At 50.7% G+C, this 12,566-nt stretch overlaps 1 protein-coding gene across 10 annotated transcripts in view; it reads left to right on the top strand.

Annotated features, from left to right (window-relative positions):
* Window positions 1-12,566, top strand: part of LOC115083627 (zinc finger protein 585A-like) — a 738,796-nt gene that overhangs the window by 609,876 nt on the left and 116,354 nt on the right. For 2 of the 10 annotated variants that reach the window (XM_029587550.1, XM_029587547.1), the window contains exons 1-3: window positions 3,023-3,163; window positions 3,387-3,477; window positions 9,549-9,932. The exons of 7 other annotated variants lie outside the window; for them this stretch is intronic. In XM_029587550.1, coding sequence (XP_029443410.1) covers window positions 3,469-3,477; window positions 9,549-9,932 — 393 coding nt within the window. In that variant the 5' untranslated portion in view covers window positions 3,023-3,163; window positions 3,387-3,468. Of the gene's footprint in view, window positions 1-3,022; window positions 3,164-3,386; window positions 3,478-9,548; window positions 9,933-12,566 lie in introns of those variants that run through there. One more of the 10 variants, XM_029587548.1, reaches the window with a different exon arrangement.

The raw sequence follows: 12,566 nt of genomic DNA, 5'->3' as shown, positions 1-12,566 counted from the left end.
CCTCCTTGAGTACCAACGCCCCGCACCAAAACATCGGAGGATGCTGACGAGGAAGAGGAAGAAGAAGCGGCAGAGCTGGAGCAGGATCGCTTCTTCTTGCGCCGGGACCGCACACGTTTCTTGGAAGCCACGGCACTAGCATCCGCGGGCGCCCCAACTACAGCTGGAGAAGCAGTGGCCACATCACTCACACTAACGTTCGTCACCATGACACCCACGCCAGACGCAGGCAACTCACCAATCGGACTGCTGGTACCACCGGATTCGACCGGAGCTGAAGCCTCGGAACCCGATGCACGCTGTCCACTGGTTGGACCACCCACGCCGACCGGCGCTCCCACAGGACTGGGCATGCTGGTAGCCGCAGAGATGGGATCATTGCGCCACTCCTTTTGTCGCGAAGGACCCGGCCCGTCATCCGTTCCATCCCCCGGAAGAATCTGCGGATACAGATCAGAAGCAGCAGCCACAGGCCCAGCCGACCCGGAACCACCTGGACTCGCCCGTGGTCCCTCAAAGAAGTAAGGACAACCCCAGGGACCATCACCCGAAGAGACCAGGGCCTGCATACCCCTCCAAGGGCCCAAACCGACGCCCCAAGGGGGAACTGGAGGAGCAAGGAACCACCCAGATGGACCGCCGTACCAAGACGGCGAAGGGCCCCCAAGCCACATAAAGAAAAAGGGGCCGTAACCATCCCCAGGACCCCCACCCTTGGTGAGCCCCTGCTAGTGGACCACCAGTCAGCATCTGGGCTCGTAGCCAGACTATGGCCCTGGGCCCCAGGGGAACCAGAGGGGGCCCACCCAGAAGATCCAGCCGGAGGGTACCGGACACTGGCCCTGCCGTCATCTAACCCCGGAGCTGGATTTGCAACCGGAGCCCCAGAAGCCTCTACCCTGGGAAAACCGGAGGCTGTCCATCCAGGGGGGCTTGATCACTGGCACTAGCCCCCTCCCCAACAGAAGAGCCCCTGACCAGGTCCTGCACAGGAACAAGCCCAGCACAGGGTCCAGGCACAGGAGAAGGCAGCGCAGCCTTATCCTCTGCGACTCTGCCTGTTACAGCACCGGACAGCTCCATGTGCACAAGCACCGGAGCTGCCGGCTGCTGGCAAGCATCGCGATGGGAAGAAGAAGGGGCGGGACCCGACAGAGGCTGAGCAGGCAAAATGGCCTTGCGAGAGCCCCCCTTACTGCCCGGCATTGCAGTCGCACACACACACACACCCCCACGCCCGTGAACAAGAGGCCCGCCCCTTAGCCGCGCTCATGCCAGCACTCACCACCGAGCCGACTGCCTCCGCCCTCAAATCGCTACCGTGGACATCAGGCACAGCACTCTCCATCACGTCCGACGCCATGGCCGTGTCCTCGGATGCCATCCTGCTGTAGGGCCATTGCAAGGGTATGAGATGCCCTGCGTAAGACTTCAGCCATGCATTCACTCCCTCTCCAGCCCCAGAAAATTTAACTTCCTCTATCTCCCAACCCCCCACCCTCCCCCAGCTCCTGGAGTGTTCTTGCCAATTCCCACAATCTCAAATATGGTTCTGGGAGCACAGGTGGCAGTATCAGAGCTGCCGTGAATTTGGAAATTAAGTTGGGTTATGGCGCTACTGAAAGCCTCTACAATGGGAGACAACCATTTGGGCAAGGGTGGTAGAAGAAGCAACAGGGAGCTCGCTCCCACTGATACAGCAAGGCTTGGGCCTTAGCTTATGCCAGCCTTATCCAGTCCCGCTGCTGCTGTTGCCCTAAAAACTGTAGAACTTTAGGAAACTACCTAGTACATCTAGTGCTTCCACTGTCCCAGACTGTGAGGCCAGCCCTGAAAATCTGCTGCCTAAAATTGCTCCCCCTTGGCACTCTATGAAGTTAAAAGTAGCAACTTTAAAACAAGCTGGAAAAAATTATTTTTCAATGCACAATTAAGCTCTGGAATTCGTTGCTAGAGCATGTAATTAGGGCACTTAGTGTAGCTGGGTTTATAAAAAGTTCGGAAGAATTCCTGGAGAAGTTCATTAACTGCTATTAATCAGGTTGACTTAGGGAATATTCACTGCTATTACTGGCAATAGTAGCATGGGATCTATTTTATGTTTGGGTACTTGCCAGGTACTTGTTGTAACCTGGTGGAAACAGGATGCTGGGCTTGATGGACCCTTGGTCTGACTCGTTATGGCTTCTTTCTTATGTTCTTATGAAGTGGAGGAATGAGAGAGTGAACAGTGTGAGCTGAGTTTTTTTCACAGTGGCTGCAGGGAAGGGGCAAGGAAAAGTCATGCTTTAATTTATTTAAAAAGCACAATGTGGTGATGCGATAATTTTACTGAGTTACTAGGTTATGTTGATGCATTTTTGAAGATTATATTTTTCTTCTTTCCCTTCAAGATTTCTCCAAGTGTAGTTTTTTTGCAGTACATATTGCATTTCTTTTAATGAGATAATTTCTAATTTCTTTATGTATATTTTCTTTGGCATAAATATTCCTCCGACACACCTAGAGGAGGGGGAGGGAGATTCCTCCTAGCTCACCTGCAAACATTATGGCCCCACAGTAGTGCACACATTGTTGGCAGATCGGGCTATTTCACACTCAGCTGGGCTATTTCTTTGCCATTCTGTAGGAAAAAAAACCACATTTGTGCCGGTTGCGTTAGATCTGGGCTGGCCACGTGACTGCCAACCACCCTCAAGGTTGCCGCTTTTTCCTTTGCTGCGCAGTCCCTCCAGCAGTCGCAGATTGATGACTCATCGGCAGCAGCAGCTCCACCAGCAGTCGCAGAGTGATGATTCTTAAGCGACTGCAATAAAGCTCTGTCTCGGAGAAGGGTTGCCAACCTCACTTATTTCCCGCGTGATTGGGCTTTTTTTCCTAGTCATTCGCGGGCTGCATGTAATTGGGCGTTTCTTCCTGCCAATCGCGTTTTTTGTTTGGGCTTTGGTGGGCGGGACCTGTGCTCTGATGTTGCAGTGATTGGCTGCTGCTGCCGGTGAGGCCTGTCCATAGCAGGCGCACCCTAACCTATTGCAGCATTAAGCTAACCAGAGCCAGCAATCCCAGGAGCACGCGGGCAGACCCGGCCTGGCATTGCAGGAAGCAACAAGCGTCGTGGGTGACCAAGAAGCTTCTGTGCAGCTGCAGCCCTGAATGCTGAAAGGTGTGGAGCACTCAGCTGCCTACAACCAGGGATCAGGAGGGGAGACTGAGTGTGGGGGGATTGAAGACGGGTTTGTAGGGAGTGGGGAGGGGGAAATGAGTGTTTAGGGGCCAGAGATGTGATCGGAGGGGGTTATTTGTGTATGGGGCTGGTGTTTTTTTTTAATTTGTCCTACACCACTTTTAATTTCATTTAATTTTTTTCTCATTTCTTCTCCCTGCAGCAGATCCCCTTTGTAAGAAAGCCTGGCCATAGCTGCTGTTTCTGTCATTGGCTGCTACGCCACTAAATGGATTTGATCTACTATGGGTAAAGTAAGGACCTAAAAGACACTGTCAAGTGTGGGAAGAGGCATGTGAACTAAAAGCATGGATTCAGTCTGTTGTTAGCAGTGAGAGTAAGGCTATGTGCAAATTTTCAGGTCGATACAGTTATGCAGCGTTAGAGTGCGGCAGTGCCGGACGCACAGTTTTCTTCACATACCGCTCGATACTCTATTTAAATTGCTTGCAAATGCAAGCCATGTCTGCGAAGCGTTAGGTGAAGCATTAGGCCCGTGCAACCCATTTTATTTATTTATTTAAAATTTTTGTATACTGACATTCGTTAAGCAAACATCACATCGGTTTCCATGTAACATAAAACTGGCCAACAGGGCTTTACAATGTAACTGATAAGGGAACTGGGAAGAGGGGGGAAACAAAATGGAAAATACTGTACAAATATATAAGCGTAATAACATGGTTAGATATAAGCAATAAAAATTATATACAAGTAAATTCTTTACAATAAAAAGTTCTGGGTTTGAGGGGAGAGGAGAGGGGCAGGGGAGGGGTTTGGATAGAATGAGTAACAAGCAGGGGGGTTCATGTGTAGGCTCGTGCGAAAAGCAAGTCTTGAGATTTTTTCTAAATTTTTTGGGGCAGGTCTCATGGCGTAGATGGGTGGGGATGGAGTTCCATAGGGAGGGTCCAGCTAGGGAAAGCGCACATTGTTTGGTGGTTGTTAGGTGGTAAAGTTTGGGAGATGGAGTGTGAATATTTGCTGTGTAGGGTGTTCTGGTGGGTCTGGAGGGGAAACGGATATGTAGACTGTCTGAGAACCAGAGCATGTCAGGATTGTGGACGGCTTTATGTATGAGGGTGAGGGTTTTAAACTGGATTCTGGCAGTGATGGGAAGCCAGTGTAGTTGTTTGAGGACAGGTGTGATGTGTTCTTTTCTGCGGGAGCCGGCTAATATACGTGCAGCTGCATTTTGCAGTAGTTGAAGGGGGGCAAGGGTGTTTTTCGGGAGACCTAGGAGCAAAGCGTTTGAATAGTCTATTTTGGATAAAATAAGGGCTTGTAGGGCGGTTCTGAAGTCGTTGAAATGCAAGAGGGGTTTAAGTTTTTTGAGGGTGTGACGTTTGTAGTAGCAGTCTTTGATGGTGGATGAGATACATTTCTGTAGGCTGAATTGGGGGTCAAGTGTGACACCTAGGTCTCTAACAGTTTGGGAGAAAGTGGGGAGAGAGGGGGGAGAATTGGTTGCAAGTGTAGGTAAGGAATTGATGGCTTGAGGAGAGATGATCATGAGTTCTGTTTTGTTGGGGTTTAGGGCTAGGTTGAGCTGAGTGAGGAGACAGTTGATGGATGTGAGGGCGCTGTCCCATCTTTTTAGGGCATTGGAGATGGAATCGGAAATAGGTATAAGAACCTGTACGTCGTCTGCGTAGACAACGTAATACAGCGCCTATACAGTATCCTGGGTGCGCTGGTACCTGTCATTTCAAATGTCATTTCAACTGACATTTGAAATGACAGGTACCAGGAAGTGGATGGTTCCCCCCCCTCCCGAAGCAAGGCGCAGGGCGAAAACTAAAACAAAAGTTGATATATATATATATATATAATACCTAGATGTCACTTTCCGAATCCCCCATCTCCACGCGGGCGGGCGTGCAGTCATCAAGGCGCGCGATTCCTTAAATTAACTTAAAACAATAATGCTAGATCCATATATACTAACATTTGCAGCGAGCCCCGCTTTTGGTAAAGTTGTTATATATATACCTAGATGTCAGTTTCCGAATCCCTATCTCCATGCGCATTTATCCAGGCGGGGAGCGGGCGGGTGGGCGCACGTTCATCCAGGCGGCGGGAGCGGGCGGGTGGGCGCGCGTTTATCCGGGCGGCGGCGGGAGCCGGTGGGCGGGCGCGCGTTCATCCGGGCGGTGGTGGGAGCCGGCGGGCGGGCGTGCGTTCATCCGGGCGGCGGCGGGAGGGCGGGCGTTCATCCGGGCGGAGGGAGCCGGCGGTGAAAGCGGCCTCCAGCAGCCCCCCGCCGGCAGTGAATGAATGCACGCCTGTGTACACCCGTGCAATTTCGGCGCTCAAGGCGTGACGTCACGACGCTTGATGTCACGGCATGTGACTGCCTTGAGCGCCGAAATTGCATGGTCGTACACAGGCGTGCATTCATTCACTGCTGGCGGGGGCTGCTGGAGGCCGCTTTCACCGCCGGCTCCCTCCGCCCAGATGAACGCCTGCCCTCCTGCCGCCGCCCGGATAAACGGGCGCCTGCCGGCTCCTGCCGCCACCTGGATAAACGCGCGTGGAGATGGGGGATTCAGAAACTGACATCTAGGTATTTTTTTTTTCAATTATATCTTTATTGATTTTTCCGAATTAATACAAGAAACAATAGTAAGATTACATAATACTTCAATCAGAACAATAAAAATTCCATAATTCTTTCCTTATTATTTTATCATCAACAGAAATGTTACCCATTATCGAGATTATTAACAGAGGCTGGAAAATAAAGGGAGCAAAATAAGGAAATAAAGACAGTTTCTTCTATTAATATCATCCACAGTTGAGCTCTGATTACAAATTTACTATTCACTAGAAAGTGGGGAGGAAGTGACTATTCTCCTTTGTTCAATAAAATTTTTCAGTTGATCGGGTGAGAAAAACACAAAAACATCCTGTTCTTTTTTTTAACATACATTTGCAGGTTAATCTCAAGATGTAGGAAAAACCCATAGTAATCGCCTCCTGCCGAAAGGCCAAAAACTCTTTTCTTTTTTGCTGTGTGGCATATGACAAATCTGGGAAAACTTTTACCAAATTATCACAAAAAGACATAGGGTAGATCGAAAAATATTTTTTCATTACCTTATTAAGGTCTGAGAATTTTTGAAAGGTAACTAATAGTGCCCCTCTATCTATTATTCTTTCAGAATTTTCCAGGAAATTAGTAAGGTTACCTTGAAATGGTAATTCCATAATATTCATAGCAGGGCTTTTCTTAGGTAAAAAGTAACACAAGCTTATTACTGGTAATTCTTCTATTGGGAATAATAATACTTCCTGGAAAAACTGATGCAATGTCTCCTTTAACATTTGTCCTACCACCCTTGGAAAATTTAGTATTCTTAAATTTAATCGTTTAGAATTATTTTCATTAATTTCTAATCTTCTAGACAAATATTCTCTATCCTTAGCTACTACAGCATGGAACTCCTGATTCTTTTTCTCTAAATCCTCCAATTTTTGAATTCTTTCTGTAGATTTTTTTTTACCTCCTCACGGATCTCAATAACATCCTGAGAATTATTCCCTGCAATATTATCAATCTTTTTTTCTAACCCTTTCATATTAAGATTCATCCTAGTCATCAAGTCCCACAACAGTTCTAGTGTCACCACTTGAGGGCGTGTTATGATCTCTATTGCCTCACCTCTGGTTACAGAGCTTTCTCCTCCAGTCTCGGCTATCTGGGTTGAACGAGCCTCCAGAAAATCTGTTGCCTCAGGATCAACACCTTCCGTGGCTGGAGGCCTCTCACCTTGGTTAACCAAGATTAACTTGGGCCCGGTAGATGTTATCTGCTCTGTTGTACTCCCAGGGGAGGCCTCACTTCCTCTCTGCGGTGGTGGCCTCAGATTTGGACTCAGCGACGCCTCCTCTAATGTCCCAGTGTTATCTCCCATATACACTGAGTCTGCAGTATCCTTGGTTGCTGGAGAAGTCAGAGCTACATTGGACATATAGCGAACTATCTCCTGCTGAATAGGAGATGGGAGAGGTGCTGGGGGGTAAACCCTTACCCCCTCCCCTTTCGTTTTGGAGGCATAAACTTTTGAAATACGCTCATAGCAGGAGTTGCTAATATGCCAAACAACTGTGGTCTTTAAGCCTCTGTGGCAGCTGAGTTTTGGCGGAGAGTGTCCAACCTGTCCGTCCTGTTCCGGACAAAGCCGCGCGCCGGCGGCTGCGGTGTGCCGCAAAGCGCCGATTTTGTAGGCGCTGAGTCCCCAGCAATGACGTCAAACGGGGCGGGAAGAAGCTGTTCTTTCGTGCGGCTCACCGGTTGAATTTCCTCCGCGCCCAGGCTCAGCTGCCTGACATCTAGGTGTATATATATATATCTTTACCAAAAGCGGGGCTCGTTGCAAATGTTAGTATATATGGATCTAGCATTATTGTTTTAAGTTAATTTAAGGAAGCGCATGTGTACTGCAATGATTTTGAGGGAAAGTTTGCCGTCTACCCTTACCCCTGCCCGTAACGCAGGGGTAAGGGTAGGCGGTAAGTTAGCAGGTTAAACGCGAGGCAAAATGGCAGGGTAAAATAGCGATAGTCGGGGTGCACGTTACTGTATGGTAGGGAATAGCTAATTCGATCGTTTACATCTGATATACATGCCGCGTGCGGAAGGGGTTACCTGGGGATTTAAAGAGGCGGTAAGGATGGGTTAAAGGGGATAGTGTATCGCAGGAAGGGCTAACGCGGCCGGAAAGTGAGTAGAAAGCGGATTAGGAGCAGGGTAACCGTGGTGGCACTTTACTGTATCGAGCTGTGTGTAAGTGTGACATTCGTGCACATCATGCAGACCTTTTGCAACATGCAAACAGTGAAGCTTCCTTTGTCATCTATGCGACTCACAAACATTGGTGTTTCAATTTCACGTGTTTTGGGCTTGTGTTTTTGGAAAAAGTGCTTGTTCTTTCATGAAACCTGGCAACCCTAAGCCGTGTCTTTCCAACCCGTTCTTTTCTGCTGTCCCTGTGACGTTTTCTAGCAAGCAGCGGGACTGAGTGTAAAGGGCTCCAGACGGGGGCTCTGCACTGGGAGCGTGGAAAGGAAATCAAGGTGGCGATCAGGTCTTTAAGTCTCAATCTATGGATGCAAGACAGTGAGCTCAGCCGAGCGCATTGTTTAACCTGCGGTGGGACGGGGGTTAAACAGGGGCTAATCCACCCCCTAATGCAATAGGGGGATTAGCGCCTATTTAACGCGCGTCGGACACGGAGTGAATGAGTTAGCGCTCATCACATGCAAATGCACTCATTCACTCCAAATGCAAAAAGATACATTGAAAAGAAGGACGGAAAAGCAGAAAAATCTGCTTTTCTGTACTTCTTTTTTAAAGTAAATAAAATAACTCAGCAGACAGAGTTATGATGCTGTCAGTTTTTATATCCGGCCGTCTGCCAGTAAACAGTCTGTGGCCAGTTTTCATTACTGGCAGACAGGGTAGTGCAGCGGGTCGTGCAAGGAAGGAGGTGCTAAGGTCGCACAAACGACTCTAGCTCCTCCTTCCTATCGTGACCCCCCCTAATTTAAATATTGCATGCCCCCCCCCCCCCCCTGCAGGTGCCATGCGGGTGCTGAAAAGTCAGTGCCTTCTTTCCGGGAAGATTTTTGCATCGGCCCCTATGTTTGCAGCCATTCTTATGAGCTGCTCTGATTGCTGCCCTTAGGATTCACAATAATTTGACTTTCAGAAACTTGAGCATTAAAATGTTAGGATTTAGGGGTCAAAGCTAAGCACCACCCCATAAAGAGAGTAGAGGGGAGTTAGCCTGCAAGAGACTCCTCAAAGCTCACAATTTTACTTGCACACAGAAACCTGAGATTTACCTTTTCTGCTCTCTGTAACCTGTAATTTTACTTTACTATTGTTGTTTTGTAATTTGTATTACTTTTTTTTCAATTTGATATTCCCTTATCCTGTATTTGGTGAGGGTCTGTCTGTATATTCCATGTGGGACTGAGGGGAGGGATTCTGCTAGCATTTAGTTTTTGTGTAAGGTTTGTATCAGTCCAGCTTGTTTTGTTTTCCAGCAGGGAATAGATTTTTATTTATTTAAAAACATCTCTAATTCACATATTACAAAAAGTTCATTATTTAGCTGCTTTAGGGCATGTTAACCTCATTTCCAGTTTTGTTGTTTCATAGATAGGATGTTGCTGTGTGAGGTTTGGGAGTTAGCGCTGTTTAAATGTGATGGGTTTGATACAAAGGTGCTGAGAGTGTTTTCTGTTAATTCACAAAGTGCTCAGTACAGGAGGGAGTTAACTCTCTCTCCAAATTCTCTCTTTCTCTCATCCTCAGCCCGACCTGTCTCTGATTCTGACTACATCGAATAGAAAGGGAAAGTCTAAATCTCGCCAGTCTCCCATGGATGTTCCTGTCGGACCAATGGATGGTTTTATGGGTTCTGGGACTTCAGTGGAGCCCAGGAAGGGGGTTCTGCCTTCTCCAGAGCCAGATCCCTCCTCGGTGCAGCCTCTGGCAGAGCCCCTGGGATCAGAGGAGGGGGCAGGGCTGGCTCTGGATCCACTGCAGCCCAGGACTTGGGACTCTTTGTGGATGGTTGTGGAGCGGCCGGAAGCAACAATGAGCAGCAAGTTGGAAAGGATTGAAGAGGAAATCTCAGTGACCCAGGAAAAGAAAATCTCTGCTCATGCTAAGCGGCTGCAGGCACTGGAGAGCAAGGTAGGAAATGAACTCATTAATTCTCCTGTCTCCATTCAGGATAAAGTTTGTTAGAAGAAAAAGTAAGTTCCCTGTACGTACCAGGATCAGTCTAGACGGTGGGTTATGTCCCCCGTCCAGCAGATGGAGTCAGAACAGACTTCGAGGGACGTCACCAGTAAGAGCCAGTGCTCCCTCTGCTGGAGCTCAGTATCTTTCTGACTCCAGCAGATGGGAGTTGGGGGGATCTCGGCTCCCCCACACTGACAGGGTTTTCAGGTTTTCTTCTTTCTTTCTCTCTTTTCCTGTCACCTATTTGAATTGTCTTAGTATTGCTTTTGAATCAAGTTAAAGTTTTGTAAAAAAAAAAATTGTGCCCCCAGCTTTGGAGGCGTGTCTTGCTTTCTGCCTTCTCTGCTTCAGCTTGCTTCCTCGCGTGTGGTAAGTTTTGGGGTTTGTTGTCTCTGTTGTGGTTCTTTTTCAGGTTTTTTTCTTCCTTCCCGCAGCTCTTTGGAGTCCCGTGGCGGCCGGGGGCCCCGGTCACACCACGTGGTGGAAATCGATCCCACGGCTCAGAGGCCTGTTTTTCGCAGCTTTTTGGCCGCCGGGGTTTTTTTTTATCGGAGCTGCTGGGATTCTGTGAGGCGGGTTGTGCAGGCCCTCCGGCCCCCCCGCGGCACCTCGAAGTGCCGTCAGGCCCCCCCCCCCCCCCCCCCCCCCGAGCCCTTTTTTTCTTTGATTTCCCCGGCTTTGGTCATGCCGCGGCCGTCCCGATGCGCGGCCTGCGGCGAGCCAGGGTCCCAGATCTCGCGGGAGGGGATCTGTGCGAGGTGTCTCCCGGGTGGAGAAGGCACCTCGCAGCCGCTCGGTTCTTTTTCGGGCCTCCCCTCCCCCCGGCAAGGGCGGCGCGGGCCGGCCACGTCGCCGCCATTGGCGGGAACGGCGGCCATGTTGCTGGCACAGCACGTTGCTGTAGCACAGGAGGTTTTGGAGTGGAGGGATTTTCGGGAGGTTTCTCCTCCGAATTTATCCCCGGAGGGGGGCTTTCCAGTTCCTGAGACGCCGGATGTTTCCTCCTCGGGCCCCCCTCCCAGCTTCCCGCGTTTTTCGCCGGAATTTATACTCCTCATGCACAGCGCGTATCTGCAGGGGCTGGGGGTCCCCGGGGGTCCCTCCCCTCCCCCTGAACCCCCACCGGCCAAGACCCCTCGGGTCTCCTTGGCCCCCCCTGGTGCGCCCCCCGACCTTGTGGGGCCGGTTTCAGGGGCCCAGGATCCGCTCCCTCGGCCTCGGGTTGCACAGGGCACCTCGGTAGCGATCGCGCCAGTGGGGAGGACTTCCCCTGATCCTCTGGACCCTGTGCTGTCGGAGTTACCTCCCGAGGGGGACGATCCGCTGGCGCTTCGTATTTTCCAAAAGGATGAACTGAATGACCTGATTCAACAGATCCTCCTGGAACTGGATCTCGACCCTCCCCCTGATCCACCGCTTCCGGTGGCGCCCGCAGTCACCACATCGGCCAGGAAAGGGGATCCGGTCCTCGCAGCGCTTCGCCCTAGGCCTCGGGCCTTTCCCATCCATGAGTCTTTCCTGCAGCTTCTCACCAGGGAGTGGGATGCTCCTGAAGCCTCTTTAAAGGTCTCTCGGGCCATGGAAAAGTTGTATCCGCTGCCGGAAGATTTCTTGGACCTTATCAAGGTTCCCAAGGTAGATTCGGCCGTTTCGGCGGTCAACAAGAGGACGACGATTCCAGTCACCGGTGGTACGGCGCTCCGGGACACCCAGGACCGCAAGTTGGAAGTCTTTTTAAAGCGGGTGTTTGAAGTGTCTGCCTTGGGCATGCGGGCGGTGATGTGTACCTCGCTGGCTCAGCGGGCCAGTCTCCGATGGGTCCAACAACTGCTCACTTCCCAATCGCTACCCCCGGACGAAGCCGCTCAGGCTGACCGCTTGGAGGCTGCCATAGCCTATGGGGCTGATGCCCTCTATGACCTGTTCCAAGTTCAAGCATGGTCCATGGTCTCGGTGGTGGCGGCCCGACAGCTCCTTTGGCTCCGCAACTGGGCGGTGGATGCCTCTTCTAAGTCAAGTTTGGGTTCTTTGCCTTTCCGAGGCATGTTCCTTTTTGGAGATGACTTGGACCAGCTCATCAAATCGCTAGGGGAGAATGCGGTTCACAGGCTTCCTGAAGACAGACATCGTCCCTCCAGGGCGTTCGCTGCTACCCGGACCAGATCCAGAGCGCAGAGGCGCTATAGATCTTATAGGCAGCCTTGGTCCCGGTCCTTTCGGGGGCGGCGACCCGCCCGTGACGGCTCTGGGCAGGGCAATCCCCCGCCTAAGTCGTCCCAATGATGCCAGTTGCGCCCACTCCTCCACTCCCAGGATAGGGGGTCGACTAGCGGAATTCTACGAGGAGTGGGTGAGGATATCCGCAGACCAGTGGGTCCTGGACACTATAAGAGACGGCTACGCATTGGAGTTTGTCCGTCCTCCCAGGGACCGGTTCATCTTCTCCCCCTGCGGCTCAGATCTCAAGAGAGCGGCGGTACAACAGACTCTGGACCGGCTGCAGAGCATAGGAGCCATTGCTGCCGTCCCCTTCGGCGAGGTGGGCTTGGGTCATTATTCCATCTACTTCGTCGTACCGAAAAA

This window comes from Rhinatrema bivittatum, chromosome 2 (assembly GCF_901001135.1).
Source record: "Rhinatrema bivittatum chromosome 2, aRhiBiv1.1, whole genome shotgun sequence".
Classification (NCBI taxonomy): Eukaryota; Metazoa; Chordata; class Amphibia; order Gymnophiona; family Rhinatrematidae; genus Rhinatrema; species Rhinatrema bivittatum.
Note: the sequence above shows the minus strand (reverse complement) of the source record. Positions and strands in the feature narration are given on the sequence as shown.